The 25,970-nt window shown below is 39.4% G+C and overlaps 1 protein-coding gene across 1 annotated transcript in view; it reads left to right on the forward strand.

Annotated features, from left to right (window-relative positions):
• CNTNAP5 (contactin associated protein-like 5) overlaps positions 1 to 25,970 on the forward strand; it is a 288,857-nt gene that overhangs the window by 131,185 nt on the left and 131,702 nt on the right. Inside the window, exons 5-10 of the mRNA XM_014954623.1 lie at positions 1,929 to 2,132; positions 5,247 to 5,431; positions 8,759 to 8,902; positions 19,797 to 20,061; positions 22,540 to 22,689; positions 23,768 to 23,939. Coding sequence (XP_014810109.1) covers positions 1,929 to 2,132; positions 5,247 to 5,431; positions 8,759 to 8,902; positions 19,797 to 20,061; positions 22,540 to 22,689; positions 23,768 to 23,939 — 1,120 coding nt within the window. The remainder of the gene's footprint in view (positions 1 to 1,928; positions 2,133 to 5,246; positions 5,432 to 8,758; positions 8,903 to 19,796; positions 20,062 to 22,539; positions 22,690 to 23,767; positions 23,940 to 25,970) is intronic.

Genomic DNA, 25,970 nt, shown 5'->3' on the forward strand with positions numbered 1-25,970 from the left:
AAATTGAAGTATTTAATGTAGCTAGGGGAAATTCATAAGAACTAAAATAGGAATTTAATTCTCTTTATAGAAACTGGAAGTCAAGATGTCAAGGAGCTCTTTCTGAACACCTAATTTAGAAGTGAAAAAATAGTAAAATCAGGTGGCATGAATACTTTTGTATGCATGATACTTCCTAAACTAGCAACTGTTTCATGTGTGCTCCTAAACAACATATTGTAATTCTGACATCACAGATTAGAAGTCAGTGTTAGTTTATTCTGGAGTGACTTTTTCCCTGGGGTAGAATTTCTTTGTAGTTTTATTTTCATAAGAAATAATGAGTTGCCTTCTGATTTGGAATGGAAGTAGTTGTGGAGTGACAGAATTTTGCATCCAATTTAAATGCTGAGCTCCCTCCAAGTCTGTAAGCATGCCATCAAACTTCTGTACAAACTGTCATACTGACATGCAAGTTATAGATGGTAGTCTTCATGATAAGAAATCATTAACAGGTCCTTTATTTTCTGAGTTTATAATAGGTTTTAGTTGCAAACCTTTTTAAATTTTAGTTCTTTTTTAAAAAAAAAAAAAAAAGAACAAAAAGGGGAAAAAAACCCCAACCCTTATTATTTTTGTTTTTAAAGAGTAGCAAATGAAACTACAATTAACGCTCAAAAGCACAGCTCAAAAGAACTCTCAAGGGAACTTAGGTGACTTAAATCACCAACCTTAATCATAATGCAGTTACTGACCTGGAAGTCTTGAGACCTTTCAGTTATTTTTCAAAAGAAAATGGAAAACTAATGTCTTTGGATTATCATTAAAACTAGGTTTACTCTTTCTTCTTTTTCTTTATGCATGTATCCCAGTATTTATGTAGCTTAGTAAAGCCTTCTTCAGATTCTTCATCCTCTAGTGTTCTTCATTATTTTTTTTTCATAACAACAAGAAATACCAATTGATAGAATTATTATTATATTATCCATAATTTGTATCAAATTGCATTTGGAAATTGGAACTGAATTTACATATGTCAGTCACATTTTGAATACATTGTGTTAATTAAAAGTATTTAAAGCTACTGAAATGTTCTGGTTATATACATTTTTTTTAAAAAAAAAAAGTTTATTAAAAATACATTTTGCTTAAAATAACACTTTAAAAAGCAAAAAGGGTACTGCAGGCTGCTGCTGCCATAGAAAGTATTAATTGCAATTGAAGAATTAAAAGCTTGTTTCCTACTACAGTGATGGGGTTTTAGAGGCTGGCTGAAGGGGAAAATATGATTCTAATAGGATTTTCAAAGGTGTGTAATCAGTTTAGATGCCCAGTTCCCATGAAATCCCTTCAAAAGCTTTTTGAATTGATATTTGGCTATTTCTGCCAGCCTAGTCATTTTGCATGCGGAAACATGGTTGATAAATGCCCAGCACAAACAAGCAGCCAAACCTCAGAGGCTAAGATGAAGCTTATTTGGATGCAAAGGTGGATGCAGGCATGCCTGACACACAGAAACAGCTCAACAGATGCTTGTGAAGCTACAAAAAGTGGAGTGAAAACTGAAGTGTTCAAAGTAATGAATAACATCCTGGGTGTGTTTATGAGATAAACAGCCAAAGTGGCAAGGGATGCTCTGGAGATCTCAAAACGATGGAAGTTTTGAGATGGTTCTGTTCTAAGAAGTCAAGTGAGAAAGCACTCTTGCATGAGAGAGAGGAAGAAAAGTGCAGAGAAGTTCTGCTTTTGTCTTAATGTTCCTTTTCCCCACACAGAGGGAAAGGATTGGAAATGGGTGAAACGTGGTTGCCTAGATGCCACGTATGGCCTGTGGATGTATGCTTCTGAGAATACCTGGCTCCAAGTGATATTTGAAAAGATCTTGAAAAAATGCAGTCCCTCTCCTGGTGCTGCCCCTCCTCTTCATTTTGCCATGTTCTTCCTTCCAGAGTCAGATATTGCAGACTTCGATGGCAGAAGTTCACTCCTCTACAGGTTCAATCAGAAGCTTATGAGCACATTCAAAGATGTGGTTTCCTTGAAGTTCAAGAGCATGCAGGGGGATGGAGTTTTATTCCATGGAGAAGGACAACGTGGAGATTACATTACCTTGGAACTGCAGAAAGGAAAGCTCTCCTTGCACATCAACCTGGGTAAGGGTGATTAGTTCATATTTAGGATTTGGATTATTAGTTCACATATTACTCTAACAATAATTATTTTTGTTTGCTTGTATAAATATATTGTTTCTGTTAGGCAATATGTAGAAACCCCAGTTGAGATTAGCAAAACATGCTGTATGCCTCAGACAGCTCACAGCTTAAATACTAGTCGGGGAGGTGGTAGGGTAAGCAACAGAGAATAGACTTGACAGATGTCCCGCAGGGCATGAGCTGAGCCAAGAAGAGACCTTGACTCTATTACCTAGTGTTAACCAAGGCTGAGCTACTCAATGGCTACTTTTGAAGTTTTGACCTTTGCTTGGTGATGCTTTCAAGCAGTGACTTTTAAAAAAACCTAAATCTTTCATTTCTTCACCTTCCTCCATTTTTATTTTTATTATTATTGTTTTTAAGAATGACATTCCCAGGAAATTTGATTTGGAGTGCAAAAGATTTATTTTGGTTTGTGTCTTATATTTTCTATTCTGTGATCAGAACTGAGAAGAGAATATAAATTTTAAATGAAAACATCCTGGTGAAAATATTGTGCACACTGGTATTACTTTGCTTCTGGATATGGTTTCAGCTGAAAACTGTGAATATCTCAAGGCCATCACTGTGTGATCATGGGGACAGATGAAAGGCTAGCTTAATTTCCTTCTTTAGAAGGATGATTGCTTTTTCCTGGTGAAAACACTAAAGCACTTTGATAATGACAGGAGCTACTGTAGTAGGAGTGATCATACCCCCTCTCTCAGCCTTATTTCAAAATCTTCATTAGATTAATCTGTGGGTGACCCATGGTACTGGCCTCAGCAGTCCCTGCTGACTCACATTTCTCATACTGAGGGCTTTCAGTTGGGCAGAAGTTTCCATACCTGCATTGCTGTATTTTGGTCAGCACAGAAGCTGCACTTACTATGTTCATAGAATCATAGAATGGTTTGGGTCAGAAGGGACCTTAAAGATCATCGAGTTCCAGCGTCCTTGCCATGGGCAGGGACACCTCCCACTAGAGCAGGTTGCTCAAAGCCCCATGCAGCCTGGCCTTGAACACCTCCAGGGATGGGGCATCCACAGCTTCTCTGAGCAACCTGTTCCAGTGTCTCACCGCCCTCACTGTAAAGAGTTTCTTCCTAATACCTAGTCTAAATGTCCACACTTTAAGTTTAAAACCGCTACCCCTCGTCCCATTGCTACACTCCCTGACAAAAAGTCCCTCTTCATCTCTCCTGTAGGCCCCCTTTAGGCATTGGAAGGCTGCTATAAGGTCTCCTTGCAACCTTCTCTTACACAGGCTGAACAACCCCAACTCTCTCAGTCCGTCCTCATTGGAGAGGTGCTCCATCCCTCTGATCATCTTCATGTCCCTCCTTTGGGCTTGCTCCAACAGGTCCATGTCCTTCCTTTGCTGTTTGGGCATTGAACTTGCTCTGAAAGCCCCAGTGGCCCACCCAGATGGAAAGCTGAAACAAAAGCCCTCACTGTGCTAACCACGGGTGCGTGGGCAATGAGGTGAGGGAATTAAGGTCCAAGGTTTTCACTGCCGCTCTCAATCTTAATAAATTTGATCAATAAAGTAATCCAAGCCATTTGCAGTTCAGGTACGTGGTGCTTATTCTGCCAAGGCTGGTTTTAATAAAAATGGGAATTGCAGCATCTATTAATGTATTGTATTAGCAGGGCAGATCTTGCACTGGCAATTCTAGGACACATTAAGAAGTTTGTCTAGAGCAGATAAAATAGGCAACAGTGCAGTATCTATTTCAGTCCCCTGTTGATGACTTGGGGAATTAGAAGAAAAGTGAGAGAAAAGTGGAGGTACTAAATCAGAATTTGTAGATAATTCCTTCTGTATTTCCCCCCTCATGCTTAATTGTGTTTATTTTAAATGTCAGTAAAAAATTTCCGTAACACTTTGACTTAATTTTTACTAATGAATAAAGTTAATGAATTGTTTAGTTTCCAACTAATATTTTCTTCCTCCCTTCCTCTCTTTCTCTCTTCCTTCCTCTCTCTCTGTTACTTCATCAAAGAATAGAAATGATAATGCAGCATTTTTCTGATGTGTTATTTGGATGTTACTTGGACCAAGTAGCTACATCCTGAATGTAGCATTCTTTGACACCATATATTTGTGCTCGTCTTCCAAATGTTTCATACTAGGATAAGAATATAGTATAGTTAAATATATTATGTTACTTCTTCCAGAGGAGATGTTGTGAAAACATAGTCTGAGAAAAGAATTTTTTTTTCCTTTCAGTAGTAGCCCCAAAGATACAGATTTCAGCCATTTCAAATCCTCTGTGTGCACTCATATGTCATGGGCAAGGGTTTTGACGTCTGCTCTTGAATCTTCTCTCATGTTGCCTGACAGTTTTGGAACATGTGTTGCTTCCATTCTGCTGAGATATAAAAAAGGGCACCCACTCCCTTTCAATGAGAGGATCTGAAGTGTTTAGATGTGTAGCCAGCTGGAAAACAGAAGAGTGCTTGAAATCACCAGGGTTAGGGCCTAAATATTTTTATGACTCTTGATCTAAACTATTGGAGATCTAGGCCAGATTTAAGAATCTTTGTGAGCTGAAGAAAACACTTGCGTTCATGTTGCTTCATCGATTTGTGGCTTTTTTGTTTCTTCTGTAAATGGACAGGTACAATTTTCTTGTTAAAATACAAAAAGCACATAGTTGAAACTGAAATGTCAGGAGTGATCTATTAATGTGAATATAGATAGGAGATTGTGGTGCACCCCGAAGGGAGCTTTTAAGACATCAGGGTCTGGAATGCACAGCAGAACAAAGGACACAGGCAGAGTGACAATTCCCGGTGTGCTGCTGTGCGTGTGTGCAGCATTGAGAAGTTCTTCTGGCTTATTGCAAGGATTTCGGGAGGAAAAAAACATATGTGTGTGCATGCGCAGATACATTATACGCGAATAAGAAGCTCAAAGAATCTAAAGCAAGCTTTGTCAAGGGTCTGTTTCTGATGGGCAGAGATGTGTGCATCTGGATGTGCATTGCTCTGTGCTCCCTTTGAGCCCTCCTGCTTCAGTTAAGGGCCTGGAGATAACTCTGTGTCTTCTGCCTGTCTCTGCCCCTCCAGGGGACTCCAACCTGCACTTCAGTAACAGCCACACGTCCGTCACCCTGGGCAGCCTCCTGGATGATCAGCACTGGCACTCAGTTCTCATTGAGCGCTTCAACAAGCAAGTGAACTTCACGGTGGACAAGCACACCCAGCATTTCCGAACAAAGGGGGATTCAGATCACTTGGATATTGATTATGAGGTGTGTGAAGCCTTTTAGGTTATAACCTGGGAGATGAGGCTGAATTGGTATAAAATGAATGTGACTGAAAACATTCACCCTATGAGCTGTTTCTTTTCAGCAAAGAACTTTTCTTTATGTAATATTTCCTTCCCACAATGCTCCTTTCATAGTTAACAAATATAGACTACGTCAGTGTGACTCTATATATGACAGTCTCAGAAAATCGCCTGTCTCTGGACAAATGTGCTTTGGATTATGCTTACACTTCAAAGTACGGCAGACTTTGACCTAAACTAAAAAGTATACCTTGGGTTCTAGTCAAATTTTCAGGGGGCAAACACACTTTTCTGTAGGGAGAGGTGCTGTGTCATCATCTCCAATATGGTTTTAATGGGATCGTTGCACACCATCCCTGCATCTGATTGACGATACCTGCTCTGAGTTGGGCCTCTATCCAGCCACCACTTGCTTGGATTACAGCTCTCCACATAGAGATGAACAGGTAAAGATTATTGCCTTCCCACTGGGAATGGGAGGCCCTCAGCATGACTGTAGAGACAGCTAGCTCTGACCTTTCACATCTGGGGTTTTGATGCAGAGCATCCTGGTCTAGGGTACCAGAGCAGCTCAGCCAAGGAAGGACTGAACAGAGGAAACATCCTCTCTGCCCATAAAACCTGAGACTGGTGTGCTCCCTTGTGATGAGGCCACGGTGTGGCGGAGTGCAGTTTATATCGCTCCAGCAGTTCAGTGCTGATAGTAAAAAATACCTTAAAAAAGTTTTCTGTCATCGTATCTATATGCAAGGCAATTCCTCATCTCTTCCACCAATGCACACCAGACTGCAAATTGCCTATGTTCATTTTTATCCCCATGCTCTTGTCTACTGAGTCTTGCTAGCCCGCAAGGCACAGGGTCATGCTCGCACAGTCAGAGCCATCACCCTGTCTGGATGCGTTGAGCTGGCACGGTTCGTTGCTTAAGAGACCACAAGTTTCCCCTCTGCACTTTGGATTCATTTCCCTGCAAAGGATCAATTCCCAGCATACCCAAGGGACAAAAGCAGACAGCTCGGCAGTGGCAGGTGCCTGCTCTCCGTTCCTCATGTGTTTGGCTGAAATTCCCCCCTTTGCATTTCACAAAGCAGAGTGGAGAACGTGGTACCTGTCCCCTGGCACTGCTGTACCACATCACAAGTACATTTATTAGGGAGAGCACACTGGAACAGTAAGATTCTGAAACAGCTTCAGGCTGAACCAGCAAGGGCCAAAGCTGTGACTACTTTTAAGATGGAGTTAAGAAAAGCCAAAAAAATTATTCATCAACTTTCCTAATTTCAATGTAATAAAATTCCTTGCTTCCTGATACCAGGTTGATGCCTATTAGGGAAATCTCAGGCTCCAATGTAATTTGCAGGACATTTTCCCAGATGTTCCAAAACAGGGATCATGCTAAAGAAGATGTTTAGCTGATGTAAATTGGCATTACGACTGACCTCTGTGGCACTCAGTCCTGGCCTCTGGTGCTTAGTTTTTCACACAATGTGTTTCCTTTTGCACTGAGACAATCTTACAGTTGAACATTATAGCAATACAATACTGAAAGTTTATCTCAGCAGACTTTAGGGATTAAAGGCCTTACTAAGGGTATAAAACCATTAGTTTAGTAATTAAAATTATTACCAATCACAAAGGAAACCATTTTCTTAATAATGTAGTGGTATAATTGATATTGATTTTTCTTCTGGTTTTGAAACCCAGTAGAGAGTCTCTAAGCAGGAGACTTAAAGAATAGAACAAGAAAGAAAGAAAGAATGTCTGGTGTTTTAAGGAAGAACTAATGATTCTCACTGGAAAAAACCACATTGCTACCATATAAGCCCTCATGCCAATAACAAACCTGCAAGGTATATAAAGTAACAGGCTGTTTACTCTCTATTTCTCTGAAGCGATCAATTAATACATCTGAGGTGTGAGTTCATTAAGGACTTGTTTTCAAAGAAGTGCTTTCAAGGTTATACAGGGAGTTTTCATTTGCTTATGTGTCCCAGCTTGTTAGGTGGAGTGAGAGGAAAAAAACATATGTGTATATAAAAATAAATTCCCTTTATTTTTATAATAATGAGCTAGGCAAGCCATTAGGAGCCATGACAGAGGAGCAAGGCTGCCTAGGTTCCAGCAGCTGTCAGCATGTCAGAGGTACCACCCAGCAGTGCATGCCCTTGCTGCAGTGGATGCAGCAGAATTGCAGCACAGCTCCTGAAGTGCTGGAAGTACTGTGAGGTGTGGTGGCTGCAGGGCTCCCACCTGCATTATATCACTCATGATGCTACTGGCTCTGATGGGAAAAATGAGTAAAAATCCAGCAGTACCACCTGTAAGACTTTGTCAAAAAAGCCAGTGAAATTAACTAGAAATGAGCTTTGTTACCTGAAAAATGAAAATAGGGTTGCCAGAAATTTTTTGGGGTTGTGGGCTTTGATTTTTATTTTGTTTTGTCTTTTTTTTTTTTTTTTTTTTTTTTCCTTAGGAATCTGAAGTATTTGTGCTTCTAGGGTTTGGGAAGCTTTATTTTCCTCAGCTTCTTGTCCTTCCAGGGCTTTCAGCCCTACAGATAAGTGATGAGTTGTAATCTGCACAATACTAACGTCTTTCAGCATTGAAAAAACAGCACAGTAGAAGTTTTGTTTAAATGTGTAACCTGCAGAACTTCTCCATTACACTGGTCAGTCCCAAACACCGTGGTCCAGTTTTGTAAAGACCAAATCACAGTGAAATTTAGGGAAAACGATTGCAAGGTGCAAATGGGGTAGTTTGTGTGTGTGATACTACCCTCCACTGGCTGAAACCAGAACTGTTCAGATACATGCTTGGTGGAAAGGGGTGACTCCAGCTCGCAGGCAAACTCAGTGCTCTGTGGGCAAGAAGGGTTCATTCCCCCATTGCTCGGTGGCCCCTGGTCACAGTGATCTGCTGCTGGGTGACAGCCTCCAGGCCAGTGGGAGCTGTGGGATGGAGAGTGTTTGGTCATTACCTGATGCATTGGGTGCTCCTGAGTTGGGAGCCGGTGATACTGGGAGTTAGTGAAGTGGTGTGTCAAGGCACACCAAAGCTGTTTCCAAAATAGTAAGGTGTCTGCAGCAGTAGCGTTTCTGCAACAGCTGTAATGCTATGCAGCCTGTAATTCCCCTGTCGGGCAGCCAGGTCCTGCTTCATACTCTGAGATGATGCTATTAACATGACTTGGTTCTTGGATAATAGCCAGTCTGGCTGGCTGAATGCAGTCAGGCTCTGCTTTCTTGTTTTGGGGTTGATAACTAAATAATGTTTTTATTCTTTCCAAAAGCTCAGTTTTGGAGGGATTCCTGTCCCAGGAAAACCAGGAACCTTTCAGAGGAAAAATTTCCACGGGTGCATTGAGAACCTTTATTACAATGGAGTCAATATAATTGACCTGGCAAAAAGGCGCAAACCTCAGATCTATACTGTGGTAAGAGACAATAACCTATGCTTTCCTTCTTCACTTCTCTGCTCTTGATGGTTCCAACTGCACTGAATGAATGGAGTGCAGATTTGGATAGCTATGGGCATAGCTAGCTTGTTTAAAAGATATTGCTGAGGTTAATATCAGCCAGTGCTGACTGCTGTGCTGAGAGTTATTGAAGACATGTGGAAATTAATATATTTCTCTGACTTTCCAGGTGTATTAGAATTTGTTTGAAGAAACTTTTAAATTCCTTTTCCAAGATCAAAATGTGTCATTTTGATGGCATGATAGAAGTCCTAGAGACTATTTTTTTCTGGTTAACTCAGATGAAATCTTATTTTGTGAACCATTCCCCATCACTATTGTGGAGTACAGTAGTAGCAAAATTTTATTCTGCTGTTTGAGTTTGTATTACAGAGAAGAATACAGGTTTCTTTTATTAATGGAAATATTTGCCCTCGTGCTGCCCCTTAAATTTAGCGTATTTGCAGTTCTGAGAACCGTTGACCTGGTACTAGTGTCTCTAATTGGTGTCTCTAACTGGGGAACAGTAGAAGTAAAGGAAAAGGAACTATGGCTTATCCAGCCTGCTATCATAAAACATAAATTTAATTTCATACCTAATAATGTTAAAAAATTACATATATATTTAAATATAACATGAACAAAATAAGGAATGTTTTCTTTCATAAAAAGGGGAACAGTACACTCCCATGCAGTCTTGAAAATTTGTAAATAATTCAGTTTCTTTGTTTAGTTTTTGCCTCACTCCTGCACCATGCTTTGATATCTGCCTTTTGGCTAATATTGTGTCTTTGGAGAACGAGGAGGTGAAACTGCTTCTGGCTGTCATGGCACCTCCTGATTTGTACTAATGTGTATAAACAGGCTGAAGCTGCAACAAAGCAGCCTAGAAGTCCTTCCTTTCCTCACTTTCCCTGCTTAGGGCAAGGCTGAATAGCCAGGGAAATGGAAAATGAAAAAGTGATGGGTGAGAAGTCCTACATTGTGTTGCTGGCAGTCAAGGCTGCCTCCAGGATGCTCCCCTAGCCTCCTACTGAGAGGGCTTTGCTTTAATAACCTCAAATGTGATTTCTGACTCAGGACTCTAAGGCACAAATCTTATGAACTGTGTTAAATTGCTCTTCCCCTCACCTTATTTTCTAAGGGGAGGAAACACCCCTGATTTGCTTCTTAAATTGTCAAAGAGCTGGTTGTCTTGCCAGCTGGGTTGAAAAACCAAAAACAAAAAAAACCCCACCAGTAAGGTCTTCCTAAAGGAGAAAGAAAAACTTTGTAATGTGCTTTTTCTCTGAAGAGTATTGCCTGGGTATAACATGGCCCCAGGCAATGAAACTCTGTCATCACAATACTTGGTTCAGCCAATCAGCTAGATTGAAGGTCTAGGAACCCTGCTCCTTTTGTCAATTCAAGGTAGATGGGATCTGCCCCCATCCTTCAATCTCCCTCACAGAAGTGATGATTTTAATGCAATAGTTTCCAAAGGCTGGCTGCTCTACTGCGTTTTGCAAGTTTTATGAGCTGCTATGTGCTGTGTATGTGACACTTGAGTATGCAAAGTGCATGGAAAGGTTGCCACAGTCGCAGTGCCTCATAATCTTAGATTAACATCCTTCTATAGGAAACAGCCCCCATAAGTCTGTTGTTTCCCAACATCCTTTCCATCACAGCTATTTATCTCCTCTAGCAACTCTCAGGTACTTCCAGTTTTTACAGATTGATTGCCTTCTCCCATCTTCCCGCTCTTCCCCACTCCTTAGCAATTTACTTACTCAAATTAAAATAACTTGTTCTTGCTAAATGTAGTCTTTTGCCTGCCAGACTTCCTCTGCACTACGTGCTTTTACTCAAAGTTCATAGAGGTTTTCAAGCAACAGTCCACGTCCCCAGGGAGCTGCAAGCTTCTCTGCTTCGCATCTTTGTAGTTGCTAAGGTTGCCTGGAGTGGAAATGCAATGAAAGGAACAGCACAGAAGAATAATTAAATATAGCAGAGACTTGGAATCACTTCTTCCAACAACATGTTGTGTACTTGTGTTTGCTCCCCACAAGCGGGAGATTACCGGAGATGGTTCTGTATTGTTAGTCTTCAAAATACCTTTGTCTCCTAACAAAAGATATTTGAGAACAAACTGGCCATTTTTGAATTAGAAATTTCTTAATGCTCAGAGACACTAGTTTTTGTCTTCAAAAGGGAGGCAGACTTCCAACACTCAGTCTCTGCTTCATTCTTTATGCCTTTGTGAATGTTGACACAGTAGTGAGTCAAACTTACAGGTTTTCATGCCCATCAACTTGGGATTTTTTACTGTTGACATCTTTCACACAAGCAGGAGAATGATTCATCATCTTTGGAGTTATAGATTTCTTCTTATGAAGTGGTTCCTAATCCATATAGATAATGGTCCCAAATCAGTTGCCTTTAAAGTCAAAGGAAGAAACTATAGGTTGTCGGTAACAGAGTACTGTACTGTGCATCATACTCTTGGGCGGTGGCTATGATTATCATTCCACCTGTTTTTTTTTTTGTAACTCATTTGCAGTTGTCAGACTTGCAATAAATCCCCTTGAGAAGAATCTCAAGATAACGAGACAGCCTACCTCTTTGAACTGGAACTTGCCTTCAGTATTCCATTTTTATAATGCCTCATACTTAACCCCTCTGCATGGTAGCCCTATCAATTTGGACAGGCTATCTGTCTTCTCTCTGGGGTTTCTTCTGTCCCTGATGGCATGTTGTGGGTATTTTGTTGTGTTTGTTTTTTCTCCTCTAGGGCGTTGAGTATGGTGAAATGACAGGGGTTTTTTTATTTGCTCTCTGAAGCAATTACTGGTTTTAATTGCAAGAGGTTAGGAGAAATCAAATTTCTGTAATTACCACTGTCATGGTCATAGGGCTGGACCCTTGGGAAATCTCTGCAAATAATAATGTAAAGATCTGCCCTATTTACTAGCTGTCTTCTCAGCACAAAAGAAGTACAGACTGCCCATTATGAGAAATTTTACAGCAGTTACTTGCACTTGCTGACCAAGTAATTAGGGGCAGGAAAATACTAGGAGCCACATTTGAAAGAAGCTGAAGGGGAATTATCCTTTACAGGATATTTCACCTGTTGATATCTGCGATTGTGAAGCTCTCATTGAAGGATTTTATGCTTGTTAAGAGTATATGTAGATGGAAGAAGATGTGGGACAAGTACTAGGAAGATAAATGCATTGAGAATTGATAAATACTGAGGGAGTAGTCAGAGAAAAATAGCTATAGCATCCTGAAAACAGTTATATTATCCTGGTCACCAGCTACTGCTAGATTCAGGTTGCACCTTTAGAAACTGCTCTAATGTGACCTGTGGCCAGGGTCTTAAGTCTTTTTCTGTGTCACTGATTTGTGATGCCAAAATAAGAAGCTGTCTAGCTAAAGGAAAGAAATGAAGAGGTCATGAAAAGACATAGTGTTTGATCTTCTCAGTGCTCCACCCTATGTATCCACTGAAATTGAGGAAAACCCTTCCTTCAAGTAATAGGAACTGGAGTTGCATTTTTATTTAGCAGAGCACACCTGGCACTGACTTGAGAGGAGTGCAGGATATTTGTAAGGCAGAAGTTGTCAGCTCTCAGATATGCTTGAATTTTTACGTTGGCCTGCCATGTTGAATCTGGGAGTGACAATTCAGCACAGCAAGAGTTGTGGTGACATGTAAATGCATCACTATAGTGCCTCAGGGAGATAACCAATTGCCAGCATCAAAGAGCAAGAAAAGATACCTAGTGACAGGAAAATGTAAACTAATAATTCATTCCCTTTATAGAGAATCCAAACATGCTATTTTATTAAGCTGATTTGAGATACCTTCATCTTGAGAAGAACTTGTCTACACACGTCTCGTTCTACCAAAGTGCTATTGCAAGTGTTGATATGTCTGTGAATATCAGGCTGCTGATTTGTGAAGGCCTCTACTAAGGTTTGGAGAATGAGGAATTAGATAAATCTTTTATTATTTTTTTAGTTTTCATTAGTTTTTGTGATCAGATTATAGGTATCATAATTAAAAAACGTTGGAACAACTTAGTGACATTTTTCACAACATCCTATAGGACTAAGTTTAATTTACTAAAAATAGAAAAGTTTTATCTAATTATTTAATGAAAGTGTGAGTCAGACATGCACATTAAAAAGAGAACTGAATTTGCTGGTTTTTAGATAAGGGAAGTGAACTTAGGTTCCAGAAATATTTAGTTCCTGTAAAAATAGCAATTTGGGGTTTTCTCCTGTCTTCCTGTGTGCTTTCTGGGTCTTCAGAAGAGTGTCCTTCACATCCTACCTGCAGTGTGGAATAGTAAAGAAGTCCATATAAATAGTATTAATTTTAAACTCCCATTTTATTGCTGCTGAATGGTATAAAAGGTTTGTTTTGAAAGAAATAGTGTCACATCAATCAAGGCCTTGAAATTAAGTCTATTTAAATGACAGTTTTCCCATTGATTTCAGTTGACTGTCTACAATTCTAAAGACTTCATCTCTAAATACTTAATCCAGCATGTAGCTGGACTAATAAACTTTCATTTTCTTGATATAAAAGAAAATTCTTTGATTTAGGATTTTGACAGTTGTGATGACCACAAGCAAAGGAAGTCTTTCAGGGAGGGAGGTCATATTTTTTTGTAAGACTAGTTGACATACGCAGAAAAAAATGACACATTTTTTGGGCAAACAAGGCCTTTTTGAGAATCATTAGCCTTCAGCAAATTACAGGTTAGAAACAAATTTTCAGAGTTTAATTTATTGCATTATCTGGGTAGTCAAATTGAGTGAATAGGGTGGTTACTACCTGCTGAGCAAAGGAGGATGTTTCAAGGCAGGAGGTGATAAGGCTCTTATTCCCTGTAGGAAAGGAAGAGAGATGGCTAATTATTGTCATAGGAGTTAGCAGGGGATAAAGAAAATGGGGGAGAATGTAGTTTGCTGTAAAGCCAAGGCTTAAATGTGTATTTTTAAGGTCTTATTCCAGTTGCTAAGGCTCTTGGAATCACTTGGTACTTGCCTGCCTGGCATAACCAAAAGGGGCAAGCTGGCCCTGTCACAGTCAGGAACCTGGAGCGTGTGCTGCTCACACCAACCCTTTAGGCTGGTGCTGTGCTATGATATAGAGATGATTGATTAGAAAAAAACTAATAAAGAAAACTAATAAATAAATTAAAGAAAGGTTGATAAGAATTGCTTTCTATGCACTTTTCTATTTTAAGGTAGATGTGGCTCTGTTTGCATAACAATAATAATAAAAAATACCCTCCTAGTTGGTGTATTTTGTTCCAGGTAGTAAACCTAATAAGCTGTAGATTAGTTTACCCTGAAGTGGAACAAAAATTGGGCTTGAATTGTGCTAATTTGCCAGTTTGATCGAAGACATCTATCTTACCCACTGCTGGCAAGATGAATTTGAAAGGCTGGCTTCATTCCTGCTTCTTGTTCAAAGGAGGGAAAGTGTTGTGGTCTATATTTTTTGTATGTGTGTTTCCTCCTGTGCTCTTTTTTTGCCTTTTCTTATCTCTATGAGGGAAATTATGTATGATTTTTGCAAATTAGCTCTACATTTGCTCCCATCTTTTGCCAACAACTCTTAGCTATTGTACCACATAATGAAACAATAATGTGAAGTTAGTATGGGCAGAAAAATAGTAAAACCCTTTGTTCCATTTCTGGCCAGTGACATAGTAATTTTAGGAGTCTGAGAGGAAGAACATACAGAAATGTCTAGCCAAGCATCTCATCCCTGATTCTGTCACAGTCAGAGTGTTTCAGTTTTTTGGAAGCTTTCTTTTTTTGTTAAATGCTACTTTTTCCACATAGGAACATTGTGTTAATGCAAACAGCTTAAATCAATGTGGTAAACAATTAGCCTTTTGTTAACATACATGATGCTTAGAGTGAGTGAAGATAGAGCAGTTCACTGTCACAGGGGTCATAATCACAAGGATATGTTAGTTTCAATGAAACTTGAATCAGGAAAGCTTTCAGATTTCCATCATGAAATTTTGCTCAGAGAATGAGAAACCCACCTCAGTATAGGAACATCTCTTTAAATATGAGCCCTTCTCTTGGGATGGACTAGTTGTTGACTCAGTGGACTAGTCCTAACTCAAGTAACACCATGGGTCCTGGTGCTCCCACATCCTGTTTGAAGACAGTTTGCACCAGTATTGTCAGTAGGCCAGAGGTGGTATCTCACTTTGATTTGCTTTTCATTCAACGCTTAGCAATGTCTTGATTTGAGAAGCGCTTGAAATCATTGTGGGTCTGTCTCCTGACATCTGTACTGCCTGAGATAGTTAATTTAAAAACAGGATTTGAAGGGACCTCCCCCATTCTTAAAATCCACTCGCTCAGAGCTGAATGACGGTTTTTCATCTTACCTTTTTAAAACTGCATCAGAGGTCACCTTTTTCTTCTGTTACTCTCTTTGTAAATCCATCTGCAGCCTCAGTCTCTTCACAGCCAGAAATAGTCCTTCAATTTCCAAGCTGGAGATATTCTTGCCTGTTTACTTGCCTTTGTATCTTAGCCAGGCCTGGGAATTTAGTCCCCTTACCTGTCATATGAAATCTTCCGTTCTAATACTCTGCAGAAAACGAGGTATCCGCTTTATTGGATAGTATCCATAGAGTGATTAATGAGGAAAGTAAGTGCCCATTTGATTCTCTAACCCACAGGCAGTATGAGTGCCCAGAAATACTCATTTATTGTTCTTCCTGTTCAAGCTGTGATCTTGGCCTGTATCCTTTGTTAGGCTAAATGTTGAGGGTTTCAGTTTAGCTGTCAGTTTGAATAATTTCCCAAGTACATATTACTTTTGATTAGTAATTTGTGAGAGTGAGGGGGATGTATAAGAAACTCATCACCAATTGCCCTGAATGTGGTGTTGCACCAGTCTTTTGTCTTCATTCAACAGTACATAATGTTACATGAAGAAAGGCCAGAAAAGACTGAAATGATTCATTAAAGTTATATAGGTTTTATTGAAGTCCCGCAGAAGTCGCTGGAAAGACTCCAGTCAGTTTTGGATGAGGCTTATGGCTCAGAGGGTCTACTATGTAATCCACTTTTATCCTCATCACTTAGCAACTGTGTTATTCCATTCTCCTTTAAATAGGAAAGGCTCTGATTCTTCATTAAAATGCTGTACTATACTATCGCCTCTTCATTCGACATCTTACTTGAACAAGAACCACCTCTGCAGCTGTATCCCACCTGCAGAAATCTGCACTCTTGACTTGAGACACGCATCATGGCCAGTAAACAAATTGTAAATATCTCCATTACATTTTTAGGTTCAGAAGGTTTCTCTTGTAAGAACAGTAAGAACTCTTTTGGAAAGATTTCACTGCTTATTAGAGGAGTCATTAATCTGTCTGGAGACACCGGGCTCACTGAAGTTATCAAATGCCACATGATAGCTGGAGTTTCCAGCAGCTGGGTAGAGCTGAGCGTCTCTTTTATTTTCTCTAGGGATTAGATTCTTCTTATCCCATTTCCTAGCCAATGAGCTTTTACTTTTCAGTTAAACTGGGTTCAATTATGAAATCAAGTGTCTGCCAGGAGTCTTGCATGTACCCTGGAGAATTCCGGAACTGCTGCCAATTAAAGCACACCACTCCTGATCAGATGCAAGTTTAGAGGGAGCTGTTTACTTTTCTAACTTGGGCTTGCTGGAATAAATTGTCTGAGAAAATATTCAGGGCAAGTTTTGCAGCTTTTGTAATGGGAACCTAACCCACTTCAATGGATGAACATTCTTCAAAGTAACTGTTGTGTATTTCTTTTCCAAATTTTCATGTTATCGTCTCTAGGGAGATATACAAAGTTGGTCAGTCAACTATTGTTGATGTGTATTAACTACTTCATCTGCTTTTGCTCTGGAATTCTGCTTTAAAAAGGTGTTTCCCTCCTAAATGACTCAGTTGAACTGACTTATGTTCCCAAAAGGCAATCAAGCCTCTTTTCTATCCTCCAAAAGTACCTTTAATCCCACCTATACAAAATACCACAGCACCACCTTTATACTTTTCCACCTGCTTGTTCTTGTGGCAGGTGGGATCACACCTGCTCTCCATCAGTTTAATCAATGGAGAGGCTACAGAGCCTGAAGTCTCACCTGGTTAAGCATGGGAGGAGAAGCATAGATCCTGCCCATATGTTCCAGCATTGGCCATGGGTTCAGTCAGCACTCTTTGCTGCTGCTATCCCAGGACAAGACTTTTGTGCAGATCCCAGATGACGTGAGTTACTAGCTAGTATGAATGACTAGAGAGTGCTGCTGTGTCACAGCAATCCATGAATTTAGGACTAGTTGCGTGTGCTGAGAACCTCATATCAAAAGCAGCCGGAAATTTAGCTTTATATTTGTGCCCATGCAGATGCACTAGGGATACTTTGCTATTGGTGCTGCTGCAAACGTCTGAAAGCGTATTTACTACACGGGGTCTTTACTGGCTTATTTTAAGGTTGTCTGAAAATTTGCATTGTAAACACTTTTCTTCATCTTAGCATTCATCTTCTCTGGCACTGTTAAGTCAGTCTAGGCATAGGTTGTTACGCTAGTTGGTTGGTAAAATCTGCAAAAAGCTTTGAGAAAAAATTCCTATCTAAATGCTGCCAATCCTCCCCTCTAAAGACTTGCATTTTGTTACAGCCTCCCACTGCCAGGGAAGCAAATTAGATACTTGAATGCAGACTCAGATAACATTTGAACTTTCCTCCGAGCTCTGCTGTTATGTATGTATAAGATCTGTAAATGTCTTACTACTTTGTGTGGAATTATTTGAATCACTGTAAATGTCTAAAATTCCAAAGAAAATTTGTCATTGGCATTTTAAATGTCTAAACCTTTAAAAAACTGTAGAGAAAGTTAACCATATTCGTATACATCACTGCAGTTGTCTGTTTTGTGTAATTTGTCATGAATTCAGTTGAAAATGGAGGTGGAAATATAACAACAATAATAACAAACCTGTGGCATCTCTTATGCAGACAAAACCCAGCAGGTGGTAGAAATGTTTTAAAGGTTGAGAACAAATTTACATTCTTTTTCCCAACTGACTAATGTTCAGGTGGTTTAGATAAACTTTGGATTATAACTCAAAACTCATTCTAACATGATATACCCATGGACACATTTAGTGATTGCTAAATCTGGTACATAGTGTTCTATACCTGAAAGGACAGGGAATACATAAATAGCTTGGTATAGATATATATCCATCAAGGGTTGTTTCATCCAGTGATAACTTGGTTTCTTTCTGGCACTTTGTTTTTTCTCCATTTTTAAATAAAGAATAGAAATACATTTGAAAGTGATAGGAAACAGTCCCATCAGCTGTCTGAGATTTCAGAGCGGAATTCCCTAAGCAGTCTGCAACTTCCTAGACATCCATCAACTGCTGTTCATTATAATTATTCTGTTAGAGGGAGGTACCAGCTCTGATGACAAGTGGTGCCATGGAGAAAGCCTTTAACTCCGATGTTTTTGTCGGATTCCAGTTGGTATTTTACAAAGCAGCCTAGTTCAAAGCAGGCTGGCTGCAACAATGTCCTGGAGTGACGCAGCTCCTTAAATGCATCATGGCTTTATATATTGGTAGGTTCTATTACATGGCTTAAATGACCTGGTTGGGTAATCTACAATGACTGCAAAACGGAGTCACTTCATCTACAAATTACAGTCACACATGCTGGTACAGACTCTGCTGACTCCTTTGAGGAAATGTGCTGCTCTTCTGGGCAAATAGCACCATTGATTTCAGGGCTGGATGACTGAGGTGATCCACTAAGTTTGGCATTGAAATGGTGTTGGATTTCACCATGCTTGCTGTGTAGGTAATCTTTTAATAATTCCTCAAAATACCCCCTGGAAAACATGAGACCTAGAACTGGCTAGGAAATCTCACTGTTTTTTCATCCCACTATAAGTACTATACTCAAGTGACTTTTTCTTTGAATTTTCTTATGAATTTTGAAATAATTTCAGAACAATTATTGTAATTATTTGTGTTATTATTATTAAGTTGACTGTTATTATTTGGGGTAGAGCAGGGTTGTGTAGCTCTGAGTAAATGAAAATATAACCAGTGTTGCTGCTGCAAGTTATATATTGAATATTTGAAATAAACCCAGGAAACTTGCCTCATGTTTCACTGCATGTAGTAGATTCAAGTAGATGAGAGAGTTTTTATGTTACGGTTCTGTAGTGCTGGTGTAAATGGGCCAAAAAGTTTGGTTGTATCCCTCTGCATTGGAGGATGTTTTGTTTTTTCACTTGCAGTGTGTCTTGTTCACACCCCTGTAGTCCCATCAGTGCAGAGCCAATGCAGGACATCTGTATCACATCTCACAACAGACGGAGGTTCAAGTGGATTTGCTAGGGCTTCAATGTCAATTCCTGAAGTCAACATAGACCCACATGCATTTGATTTTATTGATATAAAGTCAAACTTGAGCTTGAAAAGGGGGGTGCTGGGAAAAAAAAAGCAGATGTGGCCACATGGAGGTGGTCTGTCTGAACTGCCAAATGAGCCTTTCTGTACCCTGGCATGGTATTGATATGGGACATTTGGACATGTCTAAATTCTTCTAAGAATTGAGGTTTTGATTTTTGATCTGCTTTGGGGTTAAAGTAAAATATTGAAGTCAGATGTGTTTTCCCAGAACAGACAGATATATTTCCTAATGAGTTCCAAATATTTATGTCTGAATAACATTACCTATTTCAGCCTTAAGGGACATTAGAAAACTCAGGAGCTTATTTAACTACGGATGTTTTGGAATGACAAAAAAAAAGTAATAATTTGTCTTGTTGATTATGTTTGCTTTTCATTATTTGCAGGGGAACGTGACCTTTTCCTGCTCAGAACCGCAAATTGTTCCTATCACCTTTGTCAGCGCCAGTCGAAGCTACTTGCTATTACCTGGCACTCCTCAAATTGACGGTTTGTCAGTCAGCTTCCAGTTTCGAACATGGAATAAAGACGGCTTACTTCTGTTCACTGAATTGTCTGAAAATTCAGGACCTCTCTTGATTTACCTTCATAGTGGGAGATTGACGCTACTTATTCAGAAAGGGACAGAGAACCCAGTGGAAATCAATGAAGGTACTTTAGTTTTGATTACTCTCATCTGTCTCCTTTTGAAATACAAATGTCCAAGCCCACAGGATGAAAGGATTGTGAAACAAGGAAGTACCCAATCTTCCATTCTCTTTTCAAATTTTGTCTTGCTTTCCAGTGGTAGAACCACTCTGTGCAGCTTGAGGTCTGAGCATGGCAAGATGGCATCCTGAGACTTGGTGTACCTGATGATTGCCTCAGCCTCTGTGCTCTTAAACAGTCATGCTACTTTATCTCCAGTCAGGTCCGTGAAGACCTTCTTGTTTCCTGTCCTCAGTTTACAAAACTGAGAGTCAACTCAGTTGCTGCACCATTCCCCAGCACAAGTTAAGGCTACCTCAGATGTGATTTTCGTCCTCTGACTGTAGATTCAAGAGGGTGAAATGGGGTTGCTTTTCTGACCTAAAATTCAGGGGAAATTGCTTGTAAACACTTATTGGAACAGCTATGCAGAGACAAGAGGGAAACAATTTCAGACTGTACAACAGAGGCCCACCTGCTATCCCAGTGTGACCTATATAAGCCACACTGGCATCCCAGGCAGAAATGTTCTTAGCCCAGGGCCTCTGCACATCCCTTACTGATATGCAGCCATGCTGGGTGGAAACTGCAAAATTTGTTTTCTGCATAGGTTGAATACTCAGTTTCCAAAGGTTGATGAGTAATAGACTGGTGGAACTCAGATGGAACTAAATAATAATAATAATGATAGTATTTTCTAAAAAAGCATCTGTTTAAAATATGTAATATTAAAATATTCCCAGTACAGACTAAAAGAGGACAGATGTGTCTATTAAAAGAAGCAGAGATAAAATCTGACAAAGTTGTCAAAGCAGAGCTGTTCCATATGCGTGTTTCATTCCCCTTCACAATAGAAAATGAGGTAACCCTGCATCCATCCTTATTCATGTAGATTGTGACTGCCTTAGTTTGCTGCATTTCAATGCTGAAAACTGAATTTCCAACCTATATTGCAGTCCTAATTAAATTGTTAATGAAGCTGAGACAATATAAATATTTGGTTGGGTGTATTTGGTTTTATGTAGTTCTGAAATCATGAACCTGAGCCCAGCCTTTGGTGCTATCCAAAAAATTGCTAAACTACCTACTTATACATGGAAAAATATGTAGAAATTGTAAGTGCCATGCTCTGCAGATGTCAGATACTCACAGTGAACTCATGCTTGCTCAAGAATGGAAATATTTTTGCCCCAAATGGTACCTGTTTTGTTTTGACATCTTCTCAAAATTCAACAACATATTCCACTTCAAAATGGACTTGTTCTTGTTGAAAAAATCATCCATTTTTTCTGGGAAACCAACCTCTTATTCTATGGAAATTGTGCATACGTTAACAGCCATTACTGTGGAAATTGTCTCATTTTCAAATTCATAATGAAATGGCTTTTTATACACATAACACTCACATTTTTTTTTTATTTGGTTTGAACTGTTCTCACACCTCTTTGTGTCATAGTGCTCGTTTGTTTCTTCTGAACGCTACATTAGCGAAAAATATTCCTTTAGGAGAGGAGTAAATACTGGTTGTCTGTGCCTGGTCTCAGTGGCTTCAGCCTGACAGCAACGTATTTTGAACCGTAATTAAGTTACTTTTGATCTGCACCATCGTGTGTGAGCACAGAAGCTTGCCCACTGATTTTCATGGCTGTCAGAATAGAGGATGTGGAGTTTCTTTGTAGCTGTGTGGGTGCTATTTCAAGAGCCATGAGATGCAACACTGATTTTCAGAACAAGGAAACAGAGAGATTATTTCCCACTTTGCACTAGAAGAGAGACTACCCAGTACCATAATGTCTCATGTACCTTCATAGGTTCCTGGTCAGAGCAAAAATCCCAGCTCTCACAAGACCCATGTGAAAATCCAATATGCATTCAGTACATCCATCAAAAAGACTGTGTGCTAACTTAGTGCTGAAGCATTTTAAGAAACACAAATCCTACTGAAATCTACTGGAATTTGTCACATTTCTTATTGGAGCCTGAGACAGGGTATGACCGTTTCACTGAATCTAATCCTTTGCAATCTCAGGCGTGTGTTTTATACCAGAAGTTGAACAGACATCTTCTCTGCATGCTCCTATGAGCTATAAGCATTTTCCAAGAGACTGAAAATTAGACATAAACACCCACGAAATGGTAATAATTGCTAAGAGAAAGGCAAAGGGCCCTGCTAGCTTGCTGAGTGCCAGCTGTGCTAGGAGCAGGTTAGCTTAAAATGTGAGATGTCCTACTTAAACACTCAAAAGTTTTATCTTTCTTGGGCCTTTTCTTCTATGCCAGTTTTTTTTTTTTTTCCAGAGGTAATGAGTTCTTTTCAGCTGCCAGTGCTCCTTTTGGAGTCATCTGCACATTTGTGGCCACAAGTTAGAAGCAAAAGAAGGTTTGAGGAACACAGTTGCCTCCTGCACCCCTTTTTTCACTCTTTATACTTGATTTTGCCAGGCACCAATCTCAATGATGGACTTTGGCATTCTGTTAACATCAACGCCAGAAGACATCGCATTACCCTGACACTGGATAACAACGCTGCCACTGCTAGCCATGCAACCACTGTCTCAAGGATCTACTCTGGGAACAGCTACTATTTTGGAGGTAGGTTGTTTTAGACAGATGAAGGACAGGTCCTCAGTACTGAGGTCTCCCCAAGTGTACTCTGTTTGCAGCTAAGAGCAAATGTTGTAATAACTTATTTTAGACCCCTTACTGAGTTGCAGTGCATACTGTGGGAATATTGAAGGGTCTTGGCCAACCTTGACAAAGGGAGAAAGAGTAGAACTACTAACAGAGCTGTAGAAGTGGACTACTGGTGGTAATAGTAGCCAATGGGTACCTGTATGGAGCTGGTAAAACATGCAAAAGCTACACAGCTGTATTAGCCTCAAGTGTTTTTTTCTAGTTAAAAGGCCTGAGGACTATTAATATTATTAATATTCCTGTAGATTCACTGTCCTCATCAGGCTTAGTGACTTTATACTTCAGCGCTTAATTGATATATAGCTCAGATCTACAAAAGTATGTAGGTACTATGCTCTCATGGAAATGAATGTAGGTTTAACTCAATTTTGAAAATGAAAGGAACAGTCTTGAAATATACTACCTTCTGCTTTTTGGAGTGGAAGCATTAATTTAGATAAAGGGAGTGCCATTAACTGTCTTTTTATCTAATATATTTTTGCGTAGTGCTTATTGCAGTGTGGCTCTGATCTCAATGAACCCTCTGAGAACAGCACTGAGGACACACAGAAGGCTTTGAATCTTAGAGCCAGACAAATACTGAGGAAGCTCAGATACAAGCGGTTTTCTTGTCTGTTGTCCACAGAATTTCGTCCTTTTATTCTGTGGGTTGCCTTAGTAGCAGAATTTAACCCATAATGATTTTACAATTTACACAGCTTTTTTTATGGGACTCAGTTGTTATCAACTGTGGAGATGATGTGAAAACCAGGTACTCTTATGTTTCCAGTGGCTCTTCTCTCTTTTTTTCTCTTTTAAAAAAAGAAAAAAAAATATTATTTTTTCTTACCGATGGATTGATAATACAGAAGGTTGCATAGCACAAAGAATGAAAACACTTGAAATAATGAGCCTCCAAGTTCTTGCATCAGAAAATCCCAGCAGAAATAGATGAACATTCCAATATTCTTCTCTGCCTCTTCTCTTTTTCCCACAGGGTGCCCTGACAATTTCACCGATTCCCAATGTTTAAATCCCATTACTGCTTTTCAAGGCTGTATGAGGCTCATCTTTATTGATAACCAGCCCAAGGACCTCATTTTAGTTCAGCAAGGCTCCCTGGGGAATTTTAGTGATTTACACATTGATCTGTGTGGCATCAAAGACAGGTAATTATTGTTTCCTCTTTCGTGTATTTATTCTTTTTTTCATCCTAGTGGTTTATAAATATAGGTTGCATTAAGTGAAAATTCTAATCTGCCAACATTATGGATATTAGGCATAATAGAGCTACTAATAGAAAATATTACAGCAAAGATAGGAGGACTGGAGGGGAAATGGTTTCAATTACATGAGGCTCTCTTCACATTGACTTGTAGGAAATAGAGTATGCAAATTCAATCAAACTACAGATTGGTGAAAGGATTAAATTTTATGCATAAACAACATTTGATTGCTTTGAAGTTTTAGAGGGGAATGAAAGAGAAGGAAAAATTATTTGATTCATCAGAACATGTCATCCCCTTAATATACTAGCTGGTTTTGCTTAAGTAGATCATTTACAATTTTTCTTGTTAGCCATTATAGCACAGCACATTTATAATGAAGATATGGTACACCTCATGCGACATACTGCCCATTCAGTAGGACAATATAATGATGAAATGTCTGTGTCTCCCAGAGACACATTTCAGTTTAAATACTGATCTGAATCCCTCCTAAGCTGAAACCTGAGAGGAAATCCAAACTTACTCATAGAATCATCCAGGGTGGAAGGTACGTCTAAAGGTCATCTAGTCCGACCTCCCTGCAGTCAGCAGGGACACCCCCAACTAGACCATAGAAAGTAGAAAGAAAATAAGCAAACAGGGTTGGTTTATTATTATTTATTTATTTAAGTATTTAATAATTTCTCCTTTGCTTCCTACTGATTTTTAGTGTCTAAATGTTTCTGAATTATTTCTGCAAATGTATACTTTGAAGTTAGCACATGGAATAATGAGCAATGGTTTGTTGGGGTTTTTTTTAAATCTAACTAAAAATGGAAATGGAACTGTGGGAACTTTCCTGTGTTTCAGATAATTAAGGGAGTAGTAGGGATATTTTCGAAATGCATTAAGAGCTTAAGCATTTAACCTATTTTTTTTCAGACAAGTTGCTTAGAGAGTTGGAGCTGAAGGCCGATACCTATTATTACTTCCTCTAGGGAGGGATCAGCCTGCTGGAGCTGAAATCTTTTGAAAAGTGGGCAAAACCTCTATTGTGTGAGAACTCTGTGCTCATCTTTGATGTTCATGTTTGTTAACTTGTACAGAGAAAATACTGATTCTGCTAATCAAACCTCTTTCCACGTTTAACAATGACTGAATTCAGGGGGATGTGTATTTCATGCTTGGTGTGCCTGAAATGGTAGATGAAATTGATGAGGTGCAGCTGATTTAACTAAAGGAAGTAAAATGGAAACCCTCCTGAGAAATAAGTGAAAGAAAGTATTTTGCTGTTTTCTTGGAAAAACAGATTCCTTAATATCAAGAGTAGAATTCAAAGTCAACTTATATATTTGTGTATTGAAATAGAAGATAATTCCTCTGTTGGGAAGCAGAGGTGCTGGGGACGACTCCAGTGTCTTCCAGGACCAAGTCCAGGCTACAGTGTAAATCTGTGGTACCTACTGCAAGTGTCTTCCTCATCTTCAGTATCCCAAAGATGACAAGCATTAGTCTGTGATCATACTGTACAATTCTTTAGGGCAAGGATCCAAACATAATAAGAATGGTGGCACTTTACATAATTATTGTCTTGAATATATCACATAAGTAAACAAAAGTTATGTGTGATCTAATGAAGATTCCAATGTAGTTCTCTGGATAGCCTTAAATGAACTAGGTAGACTTATATTAGATACGATCTACAGTAAAGATCATATAGTAGATACAGTTGCCTAGATCATATAGTAGGTATGGTCACAAAACCAAGGCAGATTAAAAAAAAAAAAAGGATTTGACTGGCAAAAGTGATTCTCTTATGACTGGACTTGCTGTGTCAGTGAAGGTGCCCTGATGGGGAACAGAGAAGCCTGAAGTGTGAGAAAGTGTTGGACTGAAGTTTAGAAATTCCCTTTGCCATGGAAGGGCATGAGCCTTGCTGGCGATGTGGAGATTACAGCTTTCTTGTTCAGTGAAACATCCAGTGCTTTCCCT

The sequence above is a fragment of the Calidris pugnax genome, unplaced genomic scaffold, assembly GCF_001431845.1.
Source record: "Calidris pugnax isolate Ruff unplaced genomic scaffold, ASM143184v1 scaffold103, whole genome shotgun sequence".
Taxonomy (NCBI): domain Eukaryota; kingdom Metazoa; phylum Chordata; class Aves; order Charadriiformes; family Scolopacidae; genus Calidris; species Calidris pugnax.